Source organism: Papaver somniferum, unplaced genomic scaffold (genome assembly GCF_003573695.1).
Source record: "Papaver somniferum cultivar HN1 unplaced genomic scaffold, ASM357369v1 unplaced-scaffold_117, whole genome shotgun sequence".
NCBI classification, from domain to species: domain Eukaryota; kingdom Viridiplantae; phylum Streptophyta; class Magnoliopsida; order Ranunculales; family Papaveraceae; genus Papaver; species Papaver somniferum.
The window spans coordinates 2,423,815-2,439,866 of NW_020620714.1; the positions used below are offsets into that span (position 1 = coordinate 2,423,815).

At 37.1% G+C, this 16,052-nt stretch overlaps 1 protein-coding gene and 2 pseudogenes across 3 annotated transcripts; all 3 read left to right on the forward strand.

The window, feature by feature from the left end:
- LOC113330133 overlaps positions 1–2,083 on the forward strand; it is a 5,753-nt pseudogene extending 3,670 nt beyond the window's left edge.
- Positions 2,084–6,192: 4,109 nt separating this feature from the next.
- Positions 6,193–10,072, forward strand: LOC113329926 (putative receptor-like protein kinase At4g00960). Of its 3 annotated transcripts, none has more exons than XM_026576763.1 (8): positions 6,193–6,395; positions 7,089–7,857; positions 8,113–8,241; positions 8,332–8,456; positions 8,583–8,793; positions 8,917–9,154; positions 9,252–9,402; positions 9,486–10,072. In XM_026576763.1, exons 2-8 carry the CDS (start codon positions 7,290–7,292, stop codon positions 9,894–9,896), a joined length of 1,833 nt encoding a protein of 610 aa, XP_026432548.1. In that variant the 5' UTR covers positions 6,193–6,395; positions 7,089–7,289; the 3' UTR covers positions 9,897–10,072. The 3 variants fall into 3 exon arrangements, with proteins under 3 accessions (XP_026432548.1, XP_026432549.1, XP_026432547.1); XM_026576764.1 differs by having other exon boundaries at positions 7,283–7,857; XM_026576762.1 differs by having other exon boundaries at positions 6,193–7,857.
- A 1,973-nt stretch (positions 10,073–12,045) lies between these two features.
- Positions 12,046–15,168, forward strand: LOC113330134 (annotated as a pseudogene).
- Positions 15,169–16,052: the final 884 nt, after the last annotated feature.

Below are 16,052 nucleotides of genomic sequence, written 5' to 3' on the forward strand. Positions count from 1 at the left end.
CAATTGATTTCAGGGATTTAATCTCCCTCAAAACTGCCCAGAAATCCAACAGAGAATTATCAGACGTGAACTTAGTTTTCCCGCCAAATTCCATTATTTGAACTTTGAATGTGGTGTCCCCTTAACCAGACCTGGTGTCCCTTTAGCAGCTGCTTGGAAATGGGTCACCCCTTAGTAATTAGGTTACCCCTTATCCAAAATCAAGGGTCCATATAGCAAGTTTCCTCTGGGGCATTTTCCGCACTTTTTTCGGGGTTCCTCCGGGGTATTTCTGGGGTACTTCCGGTACACTTCTGGGGCGCTTCCGGCACTCTATCAATGGAGGTTCAAACGCCGCATTTTCAGCCAATTTCGCCGCAAATCCTTATTCTTCTGAAAACACCTACAAATATATAAAATAACCAAATAAGTACAAAAATGGGTGCTAACACTATATACAATTGAGATATATTAGACACATAAATGCGTCTATCATCTTTCCTTCGGTTATCACAGTACTTTCGGCGATGGCCTTCTGGTTCTTCTGTTTACGAAGAAAAAAAACACAAAATAAGAAAGTATCTACCTCAAACATGATATCTAGACATATATACGTGCCATCTCTTGCGTAATGGGTTCACACTTTTTGTCGTTTTGGTCATGAAGATGTGAGCCCTCCAAGTACAATACAATCTTTGCAGTTCAACTTCAGTACAATAAGTGCTGCAGTAAACAATTTCTCTGAAGATAATAAACTAGGAGAAGGAGGATTTGGCTCTGTTTACAAGGTAGTGAACCCATAAAATAGCCTATTAAATAATTCTGGACACTTTGGCTCTGTTTACAAGCTAATACGATTTTTTTCTTGTACCATCTGATGTCTTCAGGGTACACTTCCAGACAGGCGAGAAATAGCCGTGAAGAGACTATCAAAATATTCCAGCCAAGGTGACCAAGAGTTCCAGAATGAAGTAATATTAGTAGCTAGACTTCAACATAGAAATCTAGTGCAGCTTATTGGATTCAGTCTATCTGGCGAAGAAAAACTACTCATCTATGAATACCTACCAAATGCAAGCCTTGACCAATTTATATTCGGTTTGCCTCTCATCCCGTGTCTGTTTATACTATTAGCATAATTGGATATAGAGACACTTCTTTTATAGATTAAAATGGTGGCATAAAAGTTTATATTTTGGGTTGGATAAATACAGATCCGATTAAATGCACACAACTGGATTGGGAAAGACGATACCAGATAATAGCTGGGATAGCAAGAGGACTTGTCTATCTCCATGAGGAGTCCCGACTTAAAATTATCCATCGGGATCTCAAAGCTAGCAATATATTATTAGATATGGACATGAATCCTAAAATTGCAGATTTTGGCATGGCTAGGCTTTCTATGCAGGACCAAACTCAAGAGCGTACAAGCAGAATAGTTGGAACTTAGTAAGTAGAAACTTCCAACTGTTGAACACCTGATTGTTCTTAACTCTATCAAAAAAATATTGATATTCCTATATTGTTTGGGTGTTGGGATTTGCAGTGGTTACATGGCTCCAGAGTATATAATGCATGGTCATTTCTCAGTGAAATCAGACGTTTTTAGTTTTGGTGTCTTGGTTTTAGAGATACTTTCTGGACAGAAGAACAGCAGTTTTCATCAATCAGATATTGCTCAAGACCTTCTAAGCTATGTGAGTATCCATATTATCTTCTGTTGGTCCAGTCCAGTTTTGTTTACGCGATGGATGATAAAGTGCAGGAGAAACTGATGCAGGTATGGAGACATTGGAACAATGGATCTGCCATAGAAATATTAGATCCAACATTGAAAAACACATGTTCTAGAAACGAAGCAATGAGATGCATCCAAGTTGCGTTATTATGTGTTCAAGAAAATGTTGCAGATAGACCCAAAATGCCCACAGTTGTCCAAATGCTCAACAGCTACTCTGCAACTGAACCAGCTTTACCTTTGGCACCTGCGTTTTTTGTTGGTAGTACTACACATATGGAGCTCAACTCAACCTTAGTATACAGTGAAGTAGCAAGGGGGAGCTTGAATGAAGTTACAATTAGTGAACCAGACCCTAGATGAAGATACATCACTACATTCCATAGCATCTGATGTTATTGTTTTCTAAAATGTCATGGAATTTACAGTCAGTAAATTAGACTTATTTTTAGTTTGTTTTTGGAAGCTGTATTATGCTGTAATTAGGACTAGCTATTGCCGCCTAGTATATGAATATAGCTTGGCTAAAGTCTTGAGACATTTTGGAAATATCCACTTATGGTTATCATTTACTGAAGGGAAAATTGGGAAACTGCCCCAATTTGGACTGGAATCTTGGAAAACTGCCCCAATGTTAAAAAAAGTTGGAAAACTGCCCCACTGTTAGATATCTCAGTTAACTCCGCGTGTGCGAGTTTTCACGTGCCAAAAAAGACAAAAATACCCCGAACCGCTAAGATGTTGCCACGTATGCGAAAGATCTGACGGACTGAGATGAAGAAGTAAGCACGTGACTCGCACGTGATATTCAATGAAATTACCAAAACAATATTACCTTTTCCCATTTGGACTTCTGTGACCATTGTCTCAAATTGCGACACGTCGCCGGAGTAAATGCTTACAGCCGTTGATTGATAACACTACCAGATTCTTCCACGTGTCATGTAAAGAATGCAAGGCATTCCAAAGGGTTTCCGATGCACACTTTGTTGCACAGCACAAGAAATTTGCTGATCAGGAAAATGCTCTACGTGAACAATTTGAAAGTAAAATGCTTTCATTATGTAAGCATAACATATGAATTGCACTACTAATTTTATAACAATAAAGACCATACCATCATACCATAATAAAGGCCATACCATAATACCATAATATATTACAACCATATTATCTTTAGGTAACATAATATAACCGGTCTTCAAAGTTTTTGGGAAGCATAACATAGCCAGTCTTCAAAGTTTTTGGGAAGCATAACATAACCGTAAGTCTTAATACAACCATAATACCACTGACCACTAGAACAAAGAAAAACTAGACTAGACATACTTTGAGTTAGGCTTTCTTTGCCTTTTTGATGATGGTTCACAAATATTATTTGTCTGGTTCTGTATGTTAACTGTGCCATGGTAAGTTTGACTAAACAAACCAGCAGCTAAAGAAGAACCAGCACCACCTGCGGAAGAGGTGGTTGGTGCAGTAGTTACCTTCTTTGAAACAGATGTAGATGGTGTTGTAGAGGTTGATGGTGCAACAACAGTTGTAGCTTTAGCGGCAGAACTTGATGGTGCAGCAGAGGTTGAGGGTGCAATACCTTTTGCCTTCCTTTTCGATCCAGTAGAAGATGTAGCTTTAGCGGCAGAGGTCAAAGGTGCAGCAGTTCCATTTTCCTTCCTTTTCAATCCAGCAACAGATGTAGCTTTAGGGACAGAGGTTGAACGTGCAGCAGAAGCAGTTCCATTTGCCTTCCGCTTCATTCTGCAGATTCACTGGGTCTTCACTAATATTAGCATCTTCAATAATTGAACATTGTGTAACAGCATCATCCCAGAACTCCGTTTCTTGCTGATCATGTATATTGTTTGCCACACTAGCTTGTGTTGTCATAACTTCAGGCACATCTTCATTACCAAAGTTCAATCTAGTTGGTCTGAACTCTGTCTTCTGTTGCTGCTTTGTAGACTGTTTCTTAGCTAGTTCAGCTAGTCTTGGACTCTTCCTAACATTAAGCTTCTTACTAACCCTTTTTTTTGGAGGAGTACTATGTAGACTAGACAAACCACTACCACTGCCACTGTGTGCACCACCAACTGAACTATTTACCTTATCACTGTCACAACCAAATGGTACATCACCATCAACCATAAACACTTTATACTCAACAAATCCATCTTCATCTGGGACAGCTTTGTTCCACATTTTAATAAAGTCATTTTCCTTTTCACACATAAAATTTTCTTTATCAAACAACATAAGGTTAAACTTTTCTTCCATACCCATTTTGATCATCCTATCCTTCACCATTTGTATAAACCCAAGACCACTAATACCAGCAACAACATTTGGAAAATACATAGGTGTAAACTTATAATTTCCATTGCTCACAGTAACTCTGATGTTCCTATCCATATTACCCTGATATATATACAAACAAAATTCAATACAAGCATGTCAAAATCCACACTAGCAAGTTAAAATATTACGTACAACTCATGTTAAATAACAATCAAAACTTTCAGTTTCACACAAGTTGAACCCTAAATTACAAAAGAAAAAAAAAATTCATGAAACCCTTAAATTATAATTTCATTTCGTTTACAAATTAGCACAAAATATCATCTGATTCAAGCATAAACAACGATTGGGTTTCAATAACTTACTTGTTTATCGACCAATTAAACTGCAAATTTTTCAAACTTATACTTTCATCGTCTCTAAGTATGTTCTTCAGGATCTTTCATCGCTGTAACATTAAGAGAAGAATCTTAATCATTAACAGTTAAAAAATTTCGAGTTCAATCGAGATGAAATTGTAGTGCCAGTCACCTTACCTAATATTCTTCTCATTCTTTCTCCTCTCTCGTCTCTGGTTAGATCTAAATGAAACAAAGAAGAAAATATCTTCTCGATATCTTTTAGGGCAGAACTTACAACCATGTGAGATATCACGTGTGACGGTGACACATCTCACCATAAGAAGTCGACACGTAGGTGACATGTGTCGTGACTGGACGGTGACACGTCTCATAGATGAACTTCATTGAATATCACGTGCGAGTCACGTGCTTACTTCTTCATCTCAGTCCGTCAGATCTTTCGCATACGTGGCAACATCTTAGCGGTTCGGGGTATTTTTGTCTTTTTTGGCACGTGAGAACTCGCACACGCGGAGTTAACTGAGATTTCTAACAGTGGGGCAGTTTTCCAACTTTTATTAACGTTGGGGAAGTTTTCCAAGATTGCAGTCCAAATTGGGGCAGTTTCCCAATTTTCCCTTTACTGAATTCCATTCAGCAAACTATGTGCACCACTGGCGGTACTTTTGAGCATCAGATTATTTAGAGGTTTGATTGAAACACAGGAATTAGCGCCTTTATGAGAAAGGAAAGATAGATAATGATGAAGATCATTTCTTGATTGAAATCAAGATTACCGTTCTAAAGAATTGTAATACTCCCTCAGTTTTAGGCAAGAATATATGAATGAAAGAATCACATTTCTTGAAATAAAAGTTGTATCTTTCGAAAAAGAATAGACTTTTTATCATCAAAATTCAGATGAATCTATAATGAAAACAAATTCAGTTTATTCATAGAATGATTAATTTTTGAAATTCATTCAAAATACAGTTTGGAACCCCTGTTGGCATTTTCCTTTTTTGTCTTTTTAATATTATAATGCTATTTACCTCCCTACTATGTACCCTCCAATTTAAACTTTATATCTCGAAAATGTTGAACCCCACCTGAACCTGAATGTGAATCAAATCTCAGATGTGCGGTTTATTTTGGACGGAACATAATAGGAAAGTGGAGAATAGGGTGGTGAAAAATGATAATATTTTTTTCTTCCAAAATGTTTGGTGTGCCGCGGTTTATCACCGTGATGAGCACCGAAGTGTTGGTGTGAGAGAAAAAAGGTGGTGGGCCCCACCATTAACCCACACCCTGCAAATTCCTCCAGGGATTCTCTAATAGCCGCCGGATCATTTTGCTGTGCAGATCACGGTTCATTCCTGTTTTACGTGTATCATTGTTGTTCTTTCTTTTAGAAAGGGTGAGAGAGTGTAGGCATTTGAAATCTTTTTTTCACCTTTTGCAAGCTGAATGACAACCTTCATCTGATCGAACAACAGTGTCGAGCTAATGAATTGATCGGTATCCATAGGCGGGCCAAACGAGCATTGGGTACTCCACTACTAAGGCACCTATGGAATACGACACCGCCGTCAGAACTCCAAACCACCACGTTCACCTGACACGTGTCCGGAATTTAAGACACCATATAATCCGACCCCGCTTTTTTCTGATCCAACGGCCAGCAGTTCCATCTGTCTGGTTATTATTCAGTACTACTTGATTACAGACACAAATGTACAAATCACTGTGACCCTGACAAGTGTTAAGCCAGGAATTAGTATCATTGGAAACAGCAGAAAGTATGCCCGAACTTTTATCAACAGAGGAGTGGAACTTAGGCTTGCACTGTTGCACCTGCCATTAATGGCGATTTAAAGGTGTACCAAAAAAAAAACCATGAAAATGTTCATATTCTGAGGAATTAGCGCCATCTTGAACAAAGGATGTGAGGTGATGATGTTGTTTGATTGATTGAAGCTCTCTGTATCAATATCAAATCTTCTAGCGAAACTCAAATTTGATTGAGGTAGCAAAAGGTCAGTTCAATTCCAAGCTAGTTATTTATTAAGGAATTATTAATTGTATTTATCTGTTTTTTGTGGATTTGGTAGAAATCTGCTTTCACTCGGTTTCAATTTTGTCCAGTAGAATGCTTCTTATGTGTATGAGAAATTGCTTGACTATCTGCTTATAAAATGACTGTAAATATGCCTCACCGGTGAATATTTATTTTGGTGGCATAATAAAAAAGATTGATAAGGGTGATATAATTTTGTAAATGTGATTACAGAAAATCGATAAATTGAGAAATTTTGCCAGATAACTGATTTAGCATTTCACCTTCCTATAAATTTTCTTCCAATGAAGTCAAAGAACAACTTTATGTTGGGATAGTTTTTCTCGACTTGGGACCCCTTGATTTGGTCATGGGAAAATGTATGGTTGACTCATGTCCAGACTTAGTACGTTGCACTAATTGACTAGTCTGCTAAGACATAGTCATAGGCGGCCTCAGTGTCTTGGAACTTGTGGAGAGAAATGATTTCTCTAGTCTTGGTCGACTTGCGTGTAAAACCAGCCCATGACCCTTCAAGACTGGTTGGGGATTATTAGGAATACAAATACACCAAACTACATCTTCAGAAGCAAAAGAAATGGGGTTTTTTAATCCCGTATATGTCTTCTTCATCTATTTGTTTTCTCTTATTAACTTATTGATCACCATACAGTACACAACTGCACAACCATCATACCGTTTTCATTCTTGTTATGGAGATAATTACACTACTGGCAGTACGTTTCAAACTAATCTCAATCTTCTTCTTCCTTCATTATCCTCTGCCAACAATTCAATTAAAAATGGATACTCGAACGCCACTTTTGGCCAAACCCCGGATACTGTTTATGGGTCTTTTCAGTGTAGAGGTGATATGTCATTAGAAGACTGCCAAGGCTGTGTTAAAATCGGTGCTGAAGAGATAAAAGAAAATGATAGATGTCCAATTTCTAGAAAAGCTATTATTTGGTACGATGAGTGTATGCTAAGGTATTCCGATGAGTATTACTTTAATACAATGCAAGTGAGTCCAGCAGTTTATCTATGGAATCCTAATAATGTATCTAATCCAGACCAGTTTAGACAGAATGTAAGTGATTTCTTGAAACGGTTAACAAGAGAAGTTCAGTCTAATGATGATTCTACTTCTATTAAATTTGCTAGTGGAGATATAAGAATTAATGATTTCGCGAATGTATATGGACTCGTACAGTGTAATGAAGATATATCTATAAGCAGTTGTAATAGATGTCTTCTTGGAGCTATATCTGAATTACCAGATTGTTGTGATGGAAAACGAGGTGGAAGAGTTTTAAGACCTAGCTGTAATTTTAGATTTGAATCAGCTCCTTTCTTTGATTCTACGGTTACTCCTTCACCACCTCCTCTTGTATCAACGCCACCAGCGCCACCACCGTCATCGGTTGCAGATACACCCAATTGTAAGTAATTAATACTCCTTTGTCATGTGACAATCTTTGTTTCATTGTTCCATCCCAATAGAAATAGAAGTGTAAATTCTTGTTAACAATGAATTCTGAACTGATTTTTACCTACATCATGTTATATTCGTGTTCTTTTCTATTTGTCTATATCTGTTCATGTTTGTGCTAGTTAGGATTTTTCATTGGTTTTCTCATAAAATTTTCAATGTACTGATACCCTTGCTTCATTGGGAACTGTTCATAATCGTGCAGCAAATGGGAATAACACATCCAAACTTCTTATCGGTATAGTTGTTCCATCGGCTATCGCAGGACTTTTCGCTATTGCCTTTTGGTTTTTCTGTTTCTGGAGAAAGAAAACAAAAACAAAGAAGTTGAACTGTGAGTAGCTATTCATCGGATATGATACTTTTCCCCAATTCGATAATCTTGCTTATCTGGTTCGCACTTTTTGTTGTTTTGGTCATGAAGATGTGGATGATCAGATTCCCAGTTCAGAATCTTTACAGTTCCACTTCAGTACAGTAATTGCTGCAACAGACAATTTCTCTGAAGCTAATAAACTGGGGGAAGGAGGATTTGGCTCTGTTTACAAGGTATTAAGACAACTTCAGTAGAGTAATCTTGAAACTTAGAATAAAAACTCAATAGGTGATTGTTTTTAAATCTTTCCAGATGACTTAAGACTTGTTTCTTTTTTTTGTATGGTTTGACGTCCTCAGGGGACACTTCCAGATGGGCGAGAAATAGCCGTGAAGAGGCTATCCAAATATTCCGGTCAAGGTGACCAAGAGTTCAAGAATGAAGTTACATTAGTAGCTAAACTTCAACACAGAAATCTTGTGCAGTTTATTGGTTTCAGTCTAGCTGGTGAAGAAAAGCTACTCATTTACGAATTCATGCCAAATGCAAGCCTTGACCAATTTCTATTTGGTTTGGCTCCTATTCCCCGTCTGTTATTTTTATGCTATCAACATAGTTGAATATTATGGATACTTATTTTAGATTAAAATGGTGGTTTAAAAGTTTGTTATTTTTGGTCGAATAAACGTGTAGATGCGATTAGAAGCGCACAGCTGAATTGGGAAAGACGATACAAGATTATAGGAGGGGTAGCAAGAGGACTTGTCTATCTCCATGAGGAGTCTCGACTAAAAATCATCCATCGGGATCTCAAAGCTAGCAACATATTATTAGATATGGACATGAATCCTAAAATTGCGGATTTTGGCATGGCTAGGCTTTTTGTGCTTGACCAAACTCAAGAGCGTACAACCAGAATAGTTGGAACTTAGTAAGTAGAAACTTCAAACTGTTGAACACCTGATTGTTCTTAACTCTATCAAAAAAATATTGATATTCCTATATTGTTTTGGTGTTGGGATTTGCAGTGGTTACATGGCTCCAGAGTATATAATGCATGGTCATTTCTCAGTGAAATCAGACGTTTTTAGTTTTGGTGTCTTGATTTTAGAGATACTTTCTGGACAGAGGAACAGCAGTTTTTATCAATCAGCTGTTGCACAGGACCTTCTAAGCTATGTGAGTATGGATAATATCTTTTTTGCCTTCAATCTACTTTTGTTTACGAGATGGATAATAAAGCGGAAGAGAAACTGATGCAGGTATGGAGACATTGGAACGATGGATCTGCTATAGAGATATTAGATCCAACTTTGAAAGACACATGTTCTAGAAATGAAGCGCTGAGATGCATCCATGTTGCATTATTATGTGTTCAAGAAAATGTTGCAGATAGACCCTCAATGCCGACGGTCATCCTGATGCTCAGCAGTTACTCTGCGACCATCCCTGATTTACCTTCAGCACCTGCTTTTTTTGCTGGCAGTACTGTACGTATGGATCCCAAGTCGAACTTATATACGGGCTACAGTGAAGAACAAGGGAGCTCGAAGAATGAGACAAGCAGTAGCTTGAAGAATGAGACAAACAGTAGCTCGAAGAGTGAGACAAGCAGTGAACCTGCGACGTGGAGCGTGAATGAAGTTACAATTACTGAACTAGACCCTCGATGACGACACCATTAAATTTGCAGAGCATATAATGCTGTTCTTTCTGTGTTAGTTGGCACTCTATACCTTCTTTTTCTTTTTTTGGCAATACCTATATTTTTATAACAAATTGAACCGGAGATTTGTTATGAAGTTCAAGAACCAGAGAATCAATTCAGATACTTTTTTAATTATTTGCAGTTCACAGAAATCTAGACGTGCTTTTAGTTATCTTATGCTGCAATTGGGATTAGTGTTGCAGCCTTGGTACTAGATAAATATATCTTGGCCAAAATCTTGAGAAATTATGGGAAAACCCCTGGAACATCGCAAAGAAACATGACATCCCCAGATTCTCTCCACAGCCTTCGTCTTTCTTTTCGCTCAAGGTCTATACACCGAAGCAACAAAACACTCAGATTGATTGATTCCACAACGGGTTCAGCCAAGAATTGATATCACTGGAGAGTGGAGACAACCATGAATCAATCAGTACACAGCAAGTACGGAACTCAGTTGTCCTCCCAAATTGAGTCATGTTTCGATTGGTTCCACGTAACTGCTTTCCTACATCTAAAACTATTGGCAAGAACTAACAAAAAAAAATTTGGGTTTGGTGTTCATGGTTAATTAGTCTTTTTCATTTGGTACAATTATCCCTTCTTTTAGTCCAATTATTATAACTCATTATTATGTATTCTAAGAAAATAATTGGAAAACTAATTTTAAATACAATATATTTAAAAATCCGTACTTGCGTATTTTATAAATGTTATCTCATTGGAAATGTTACAAAAAAAAAAATCTTCGCAATAAGTAAAAAAAATAATATCAAATTTAAAAAAAAATCAGGAATATTTATCATTTTAGACACAATTTTAAAAAATTAAATATATATTTATTATGCAAACCACGGCAAAGGATATCGATTAATTTTTCGTTGCTGGAAAAGTGATATTTTCATTCCGTTCAGGAAAAAAATGATGATTCCGCTCCGTTTTTCTGAAACAAAGCGAAAGTATCATTTTTCTGAAACGAAGTGAAATTATCTCTTTTCTGAAACAGGACGAAAATATCACTTTTTCTGAAACGAAGCAAAAATATTATTTTTTCTGAAATAAGATGAAAGTATCACTTTTTCTGAAACGGCGTGAAAATAGTCGCAGATAAACTTTTTTAGTCGGCCCTCCCACAGTGGCAACGGTTGTACTATTTATATTCAGGGTTCGGTACTCTTTATACGAACAAATAATTGAATCGGACATTTCAGATTTAACAGTCAAACCAACAGTCAACCTCATTGGTCAACTTACCTAATGGCGTATATTTAACACCAAGTGGATAAAATTTTAAAATGTTGTAGCTGTACATACAAAGCTTTGTACCCCTAGAAATTTCTGGAACTACAAAAAAGCGCTGCACCTTCTGAGGAACGGAAATGAGATGATGATGATGATGATGGGATTGTTGATTGAAGCTATCTGTATCAATATCTAATTGATCTTAATTTCAGACTTCCAGAATCAAGTTTGATTGAGGTAAACAAAACGAAAGGTCAGTTCAATTCCTAGCTAGTTTTTGATTAAGAAATTATCGTTGTATTTATCTTCTTTTGCTGATTTGGTATACGAATGTTAGAAATTGTCATTGTTAGTCCAATTGCATGCTTGTTATGTATGTACCTGAGAAAATGCTTGATTATTATCTGCTTATAACATGACTGTAAATATGCCTCACTGATGTTGAATGAACAAGGACCTGTCAACAATTAGACTAAACCAATCATAGTAATGTCTTTTGCTTCAAAATATTAACTTAAAATTAGATCACTAAGTAGGATTCCATCTAAAAGAATCAAAATTTAAAGAAACTTTAGAGAAATTGAAATTGAGATTTTTGGTTAGTGTTTTAAGTCGGCCTTTTGATTTCAGCATGAATGAAAACTGCACGTGAATTTTGTAAAGTAATCACGTGGTTTCAGGAATCATAATGCTAACAGTCAATTATGATGAGCTACAAAAACCCATTAATGGCAATCTTCCAACTTGTGGATAAAAATGACTTCTTCTGGTCTTTGTAATGGACTTTAGTGCCAAACCGGTCCCATATGTTCCCCTTGAATACTTTGTTGGGTTAATAACTCGAAAACATTCCAGAAAATACAAAAAGAATAATGGTCATCGGAAACAAAAACATGGGTTGTTTTAACCATGTAATCGTCATCTTCATCTGCTTGTTTTGGCTTGCTAATTTACTGATCACCATAGAATTCACAACTGCACAGCCAGACTATGTTTATCATTTTTGTTTGGGAGATAATTACACCACCAACAGTACATTTCAGAAAAATCTCAACCTTCTTCTGTCTTCACTTTCCTCAGCCGACCTTTCAATTATCGATAATGGATACTACAACACCACAGTTGGGCGAAACCCGGATACCATTTATGGATCTTTACAGTGCAGAGGCGATGTTTCACTTGAAGATTGTCAAAGTTGTGTAAAAACGGGAACTGAAGATATCAACACAAATGGAAGATGCCCAAATTCTAAACAAGCAATTCTAAGGTATTCAAACCGGTACTATTTTGATATTATGCAAGACAGACCAGGAGTTTACTTGTGGAATATGAATAACATTTCTAATCCCAACCAGTTTAGACCAGTTTTAGCTAAATTACTGATTGATATAGCAGGAGAAGTTGAGACTAAAACTGATCCTGCTAATTTTGCTACTGGAGTTAGAAGTTTTGATAATTCTATTGAATTATATGGATTAGTTCAGTGTACTGCAGATATAACTTCGAGTAGTTGTTTTCAATGTCTTTTTGGAGCTATAACTGAAATACCAGATTGTTGCGATGGGAAACAAGGAGGAAGAGTTATTAGGCCTAGCTGTAATTGGAGATACGAGATATATCCTTTCTTTGAATCTCCAAGTACACCTCCACTACCTCCTCCTCTTGTATCACCACCACCACCTATAACGAATACAACTGCACCAAATGGTAAGCTGTACTTTCTTATTAAGTAATAGTCCTCATTTGATTTTAGCCCAACAAAACTAAAATTGCAGGTTCTCGTGAATATGAACTCAAAATATAGAAATATCTAACACCAAATGAATTTTGTCTCATTTCCAATTCATTTTTACTTATACTAGTTGATCCCGAAGAGTTTGATTGAGGTTCTGAAGTATTGGTTTTCTGTATGTGTCCACTATTGGATCTCTGATTGCTACTTATCAAGATTTCGTTCTTATGATATCTGGTTATGTTTGTGCTATTGCTCCTTTCCTAATTTAGAACTGTTCATAATCGTGCAGCAAAGGGAAACAACTCATCCAAGCTTGCTATCAGTATAGTCGTTCCTTCGGCTATCACATTAGTTTTCGCCATTGGCTTTTGGTGGTTCTGTTTCCGTAGAAAGAAATCAAAGAAAAAGAAGTCCTATTGTGAGTTGATATCCCCCAAACAGGACACTTTAGGATATATATATATGTGTGGGTTTATTTGTACAGATACCTTTCACAAACATTCAGTAACCATACTTATTTGGTTTGCACTTTTTGTTTTTTCGGTCACTAAGATGTGGATGATGAGATTCCAAGTACAGAATCCTTGCAATTCAACTTCGGTGTTGTAAGTGCTGCAACAGATAATTTCTCTGAAGCTAATAAACTTGGAGAGGATGGATTTGGATCTGTTTATAAGGTTCTAAACGTATATAAAAACCTTGTAATTTGATGCTTCGAATATAATTCCTTATAGATGATTGTTTTTAAAACTCTTCCTATGTGCTAAGAACTTTTCTTTGCTGTTTCATTTGATGTCCTCAGGGTACACTTTCAGACAGCTGGCAAGAATAGCCGTCAAGAGGCTATCGAAATATTCTGCTCAAGGTGACCAAGAGTTCAAGAATGAAGTAACATTAGTAGCTAAACTTCAACACAGAAATCTTGTGAAGCTTGTTGGTTTCAGTCTAGCTGGTGAAGAAAAACTTCTCATCTATGAATTCATGCCAAATGGAAGCCTTGACCAATACCTATTTGGTTTGTCTCATGTTTAACGCCTGTTTATTCCCATTTCATTTGCATATATAGTTGGATGTAGAGATAGTTATTTTAGATTATTAAAATGGTGGTCTCAAAAGTTTTAGTTTCTTGGTTGGATGAAAATGTAGATCCTGTTAAATGTACACAGCTGGATTGGGAAAAACGATATGGTATTATAGGAGGGGTAGCAAGAGGACTGCTCTATCTCCATGAGGAGTCTCGACTTAAAATCATCCATCGTGATCTCAAAGCTAGCAATATCTTATTAGATAAGGACATGAATCCTAAAATTGCAGATTTTGGCATGGCTAGGCTGTTTGGACTTCACCAAACTCAAGATAGTACTAAGAGAATAGTCGGAACCCAGTAAGTATAAAATTCAAACTCTTGAACATCTATTTGTCCATTGACTTTATCATAACAAATTGTGATGTTCCTATTTGGTTTGAGTGTTGGGACATGCAGTGGCTACATGGCTCCAGAGTATGTCATGCGTGGTGAATTCTCTGTAAAATCGGACGTATTTAGCTTAGGTGTCTTAGTATTAGAGATTCTTTGTGGACAGAGGAACAGCAGTTTTCATAAATCAGATATTGCTCGGGACCTTTTAAGCTATGTGAGTATCTGTGCTATCTTTTCTGCGTCTAGTCTTCTCTACTTTTCATAAAACAGAGGAGAAACTGATGCAGGCATGGAGACATTGGAATAATGGATCTGCTGTAGAAATATTAGATCCAATTTTGAAAGACGCGTGTTCTGCAAATGAAGCGGTGAAATGCATCCATGTTGCATTATTATGTGTTCAAGAAAATGCTGCAGATAGACCCACAATGCCCTCAGTTGTCCAAATGCTCAACAGCAACTCTGCGACTAATCCCGATTTACCTTTAGCACCTGCATTTTCTGCTGTCAGTACTAGACATATGGAGCCCAAGCCTACCTTATTTCTTAGCTACGGTGAAGAACAAGGAAGCTCGAAGAAGGAGTCAACCAGTGATGCAGCGACGTGGAGTGTGAATGACGTTTCGGTTACTGAAATAAACCCTCGATGATGATACAATCTTGTTTATTTGTCTTCTTTTTCTCTTTGTAATTTCTAAGTTGATCAGCGTTGAATACTTTGTTTTTTGTGGAAAGAATTGGACAATCAAATTAAAGATAAAAAAAAGTAATACAGAATACAGTAATACTTCGGAAATCACTGTCCTTCCTGTAAATAACTTTGGTTTTTTTAGTTGCAGTTATGAAAACTCGATCCTTCTATAAAAATTTACACTCAACTTTATTTTCTGTGCTATTTAGAAGTACACGCCATAAACACATCGATAATCATCAATGTTCTAAGAAAAGGTGGTGTCTATGATGGATAAAGGACTGTCGAGATCAATTTTAAGTTGGACGATTTAGATCATGCCTGGGACCATTATAATTAACATTAGCTCTGCCCGTCTAACCTCCATCTCGGCCCGACCAATGTCGTTGCCCTAACTAACGCAGCAATGCCGCTTCCCTGACCGGTAGTTATGTCCAACAAAATCACTATAAACTCCCTTGCTTTTTTGTTACCATCAAACACCAGCAGCGCCTCAAATTTTCCTCCCGCGTCTATCCCCGTGATTTAGAGTACGTAAATTAGTTATACTTCACCCTATTTCCTTCTAATGTATGTACTCTATCTTTTCCTCCTCTCTCACTGCCTTTTGTCCTCCTCCACTGAAAGTATTAACTAGAGGCCATGTTGCGACCATCCGCTCCAACCAAGTTCTTAACGATGGAAAATCATGGTTACATAGTACGATGCCGAGAAGATGGGAAAGAAGTGATACAAGTAAGATTGGCTCAATTGATTTTGTGATAGTTGGTGTTACTCGAGTTACAAGGGATTTGGAAATATGGGTACGAATCAGTTGAGATTATATCTCAAATTTGGACTGCAGAATTGAAGTCTTGGCCTAACCACAACCTGCTCGGCTAACCTAAAAGTGGAAAAACTAACTACACGACTAACCTTTATCTTAGCTAGCAAACAAGATCATGTTACTCTACGAGAAATGCATGTATATGCGTAATATATAATCGAGGCGGTGTGCGTATCACAAGGCCAGACATGACCGAAGTAACAAGAT

Coding starts and splice junctions, on each gene's coding strand:
- LOC113329926 (XM_026576762.1), top strand. CDS start 7,014: ATGGGGTTTTTTAATCCCGTATATGTCTTCTTCATCTATTTGTTTTCT. Junction 8,242..8,331: donor AAAAACAAAGAAGTTGAACT/GTGAGTAGCTAT, acceptor TTGGTCATGAAG/ATGTGGATGATCAGATTCCC. Junction 8,457..8,582: donor GATTTGGCTCTGTTTACAAG/GTATTAAGACAA, acceptor TGACGTCCTCAG/GGGACACTTCCAGATGGGCG.